Consider the following 4,836-nt stretch of genomic DNA (forward strand, 5'->3'; position numbering starts at 1 on the left):
ATGACATTATCAGGTAGTGGTGAGTACATGACATTATCAGGTAGAGGTGAGTGCATGACATTATCAGGTAGTGATGAGTACATGACATTATCAGGTAGAGGTGAGTACATGACATTATCAGGTAGAGGTGTGAGTACATGACATTATCAGGTAGAAGTGAATACATGACATTATCAGGTAGTGGTGAGTACATGACATTATTAGGTAGTGTTGAGTACATGACATTATCAGGTAGTGGTGAGTACATGAAATTATCAGGTAGTGGTGAGTACATGACATTATCAGGGAGAAGTGAATACATGACATTATCAGGTAGTGGTGAGTGAGTACATGACATTATTAGGTAGAAGTGAGTACATGACATTATCAGGAAGGGGTGAGTACATGACATTATCAGGTAGAAGTGAGTACATGACATTAGGTAGAAGTGAGTACATGACATTATCAGGTAGAGGTGAGTACATGACATTATCAGGTAGAGGTGAGTACATGACATTATCAGGTAGTGGTGAGTGAGTACATGACATTATCAGGTAGAGGTGAGTACATGACATTATCAGGTAGAGGTGAGTACATTACATTATTAGGTAGTGGTGAGTACAAGACATTATCAGGTAGAAGTACATGACATTATCAGGTAGAGGTGAGTACATGACATTATCAGGTAGTGGTGAGGACAAGACATTATCAGGTAGAGGTGAATACTTGACATTATCATGTAGTGGTGAGTACATGACATTAACAGGTAGAGGTGAGTACATGACATTATCAGGTAGTGGTGAGTACAAGACATTATCAGGTAGAAGTATATGACATTATTAGGTAGAAGTGAGTACATGACATTATCAGGTAGTGGTGAGTACATGACATTATCGGGTAGAGGTGAGTACATGACATTATCAGGAAGTGGTGAGTGAGTACATGACATTATCAGATAGAGGTGAGTACATGAAATTATCAGGTAGTGGTGAGTAAATGACATTATCAGGTAGAGGTGAGTACATGACGTTATCAGGTAGTGGTGAGTACATGACATTATCGGGTAGAGGTGAGTACATGACATTATCAGGTAGACCTTATCAGGTAGTGGTGAGTACATGACATTATCAGGTAGGGATGAGTACATGACATTATCAGGTGGTGATGAGTACATGTACTCACCACTACATGACATTATCAGGTAGTGGTGAGTACATGACATTATCAGGTAGTGATGAGTACATGACATTATCAGGTGGTGATGAGTACATGCACCACTACAGTAGTGGTGAGTGAGTACATGACATTATCAGGTAGAGGTGAGTACATGACATTATCAGGTAGACCTTATCAGGTAGTGGTGAGTACATGACATTATCAGATAGTGGTGAGTACATGAAATTATCAGGTAGTGGTGAGTACATGACTTAATCAGGTAGTGGTGAGTGAGTACATGACATTATCAGGTAGAGGTGAGTACATGACATTATCAGGTAGAGGTGAGTACATGACATTATCAGGTAGTGGTGAGTACATGACTTAATCAGGTAGAGGTGTGAGTACATGACAATATCAGGTAGTATAGAGGTGAATACTTGACGTTATCAGGTAGTGGTGAGTACTTCACATTATCAGGTAGTGGTGAGTACATCACATTACCTAGTAGAGGTGAGCTCATCACATTATTGACCTGACCACCACTTCCTTTATTTGGTGTGTAACTTATCTGTAAATGCTCAGATGAAAAGCTACCAAATTTGTTCAAAAAAATGTTCTTCACCTCTGTTCAAGGTCACAGAGCTCATTTTATCTGCTTTTGTAATATGAATAAATGATGAGTCATGCTGGAATGAATGGCCTTCAAGTGTGTTCAAACTAATGGTCATTAGCTATGTTCAAGGTCACAGCTGGGGTTATATGTATTGAAAACTTTTTAAAGTAAAGTAATGACACAAGAAGATCATACTTCAGTTCCCTATTTTAGTAAAGAGTTCACTTCTATTGAACAAAACTAGAAACAAGAATTCATCAAGACACAAGAAATATGTATCTTTGACTTGTAAATGAAATTTGAAACTATTTCATATTGTATCTTAACATGGCAGGAGGATGATGAGGTTGAGGGTCGTGCGAGTGAGGACGACAGTAGCTCTGATGATGAGCATATGTGGACTGACGACCACAAACGAGAGTACCACGAGGCAAAGCGTCTTCAGTATGAGAAGGATCGTCAGGACAGACTGGAGAAAAAGGAACTTGGTGATACCAGCCAGCCAAGGTTCTACCAACTCAAGGAAGGACAGGATGCTAACAAGAGAGAAGACAAGCACAAGAGAAAAGAACAACGGTAAGATTTGTGTACAGTACTCTCTGTGTAACATACAAAGAGAAAAGGACTCCGGTAAGATTTGTGTACAGTACTCTGTGTAACATACAAAGAGAAAAGAACTCTGGTAAGATTTGTGTACAGTACTCTCTGTGTAACATACACAAGAGAAAAGGACTCCGGTAAGATTTGTGTACAGTACTCTGTGTAACATACAAAGAGAAAAGAACTCTGGTAAGATTTGTGTACGAAACTCTCTGTGTAACATACACAAGAGAAAAGAACAACGGTAAGATTTGTGTACAGTACTCTCTGTGTAACATACAAAGAGAAAAGACACCGGTAAGATTTGTGTACAGTACTCTGTGTAACATACAAAGAGAAAAGACACCGGTAAGATTTGTGTACAGTACTCTCTGTGTAACATACAAAGAGAAAAGGACTCCGGTAAGATTTGTGTACAGTACTCTGTGTAACATACAAAGAGAAAAGAACTCTGGTAAGATTTGTGTACAGTACTCTCTGTGTAACATACACAAGAGAAAAGGACTCCGGTAAGATTTGTGTACAGTACTCTGTGTAACATACAAAGAGAAAAGAACTCTGGTAAGATTTGTGTACGAAACTCTCTGTGTAACATACACAAGAGAAAAGAACAACGGTAAGATTTGTGTACAGTACTCTCTGTGTAACATACAAAGAGAAAAGGACTCCGGTAAGATTTGTGTACAGTACTCTCTGTGTAACATACAAAGAGAAAAGACACCGGTAAGATTTGTGTACAGTACTCTGTATAACATACAAAGAGAAAAAAACTCCGGTGTTGAACAGAATGGCTCTAGCTGACCGTGACATGTTACAGTCTCAGTCACTGCCATAGTAAGATGTTGTACATGAATAAATTTCTCATGTTTTTAGATTCTTTGAAAGCAGGTAAAAGGATTTTTTCAAATAAATATCAGATTTCTCATCCATGGGAACCTGATGACATTGTCATTCATGAGCAGATCAGTGTGATTTGTTAAATCATAGATAAGACATTCTCAACAGATTTCTGAATAACAATATCTATTGATTTGTGACATTATGAATTATTCATACATACAAATTAATACTTCTTTTTAACAGTCAAATTGTCATATTTTCATATTCAAATATTCAACAAGCTGTTTGAAAAATGCATATTAAATATATATTCGTGTAATGACAATCAAGAAATATATAACTGTAATGTCACTCCTATTCCAAATATTAAAACAAGTAATTTTGTTTTGATGTTCATATGCTTTCTTAGCAGTAACATGACAGGTTTTTCAAAATTAGTACCTGAAAGATTTCAAGCATTTGAATATGTTTTTGTAATAATTCCACAGAAAAATACGGTCGACACATTTTCCCATAAAGACATTAAGTAAAATATTACCCTTTGCACAGCAATAGGAAAAGACAAGATTTTCAACAAGGGAGACAATTATGATGGCATGATAATATTAATGTGAAGGTTTTGTATGAAATGATAAAGTCATTGAGGAAACAACTGCTCTGCCTTCCAATGATTTGATGCATTCAATGCTTGCATAGTTATATTAGTGTATGCATATAATGTAAGATTGTAGAATTCAAATGTGAAAGATTATTTAATTAGAATCGTTGGGTAACAATTTTAATGATACTGCCTTTTCACAGTTTTTGCTGCCATGACCTCTGATTGGCTGAGACAAAATGATTATAACTCAAGTTGTATGGGACAGACTTTATTAATACTCTGGGTGATACGTATGTAGGGTTTATACTTAAGAATGAAATGCCAACTTCTTAATTTTAGGATTCAAAATGGCCACTCTAACTTCTGGTTGGTGTGTTCAAGTGAATGACCCTGACTCATTTTGAAGGTCACTGGGGTCAAATATTTAGGAAAAAAAAAATAAAAGAAGAAAAAAACTTCTTCTGAATAACCTAAATCTCCAAGGTGATGATATCCATCCAGTGTCATTCTGGGAAGAAGGGTTACAAATGTTATTCAAAGCATTAAGCTTGAGTCACTTTTGAGGCGACTTGGGTTAAATGTTTAAAAACTCCACAAACAATTTCTTTTGAATAACCGAAAGACTTGGAGTAATGATATCTGGCCAGTTGCATGCTGGGATAAAGGTCTTGACCCACATTCAAGGTCATTTGGGTCAAATTTATTAAAATCTTTCAACTACTTCTGAATAACCCAATTGCCCAGGGTGGTGATATTCTGCCAGAATCCTGCTAGGCTGAAGGGTGACCAGGTGTGTTCAAATGAATTACATATTAAAGGTCAATGTGTAAAATCTTTAAAGAAGTTTTTGACATATGACAAAATAGGAATGCTCTGTACCTATATTTCTGTCTCACTAATGACACATGAGAGAGGAATGCTCTGTACCTATATTTCTGTCTCACTAATGACACATGAGAGAGGAATGCTCTGTACCTATATTTCTGTCTCACTAATGACACATGAGAGAGGAATGCTCTGTACCTATATTTCTGTCTCACTAATG

The 4,836-nt window shown here is 36.8% G+C and overlaps 1 protein-coding gene across 1 annotated transcript in view; it reads left to right on the forward strand.

Moving 5' to 3' along the window:
- Positions 1 to 4,836, forward strand: part of LOC110445955 (nucleolar protein 10-like) — a 30,101-nt gene that overhangs the window by 23,071 nt on the left and 2,194 nt on the right. The window contains exon 17 of the mRNA XM_021490857.1: positions 2,085 to 2,326. Within this exon, the coding sequence (XP_021346532.1) occupies positions 2,085 to 2,326 (242 nt within the window). The remainder of the gene's footprint in view (positions 1 to 2,084; positions 2,327 to 4,836) is intronic.

Source organism: Mizuhopecten yessoensis, unplaced genomic scaffold (assembly GCF_002113885.1).
Source record: "Mizuhopecten yessoensis strain PY_sf001 unplaced genomic scaffold, ASM211388v2 scaffold2429, whole genome shotgun sequence".
NCBI lineage: Eukaryota > Metazoa > Mollusca > Bivalvia > Pectinida > Pectinidae > Mizuhopecten > Mizuhopecten yessoensis.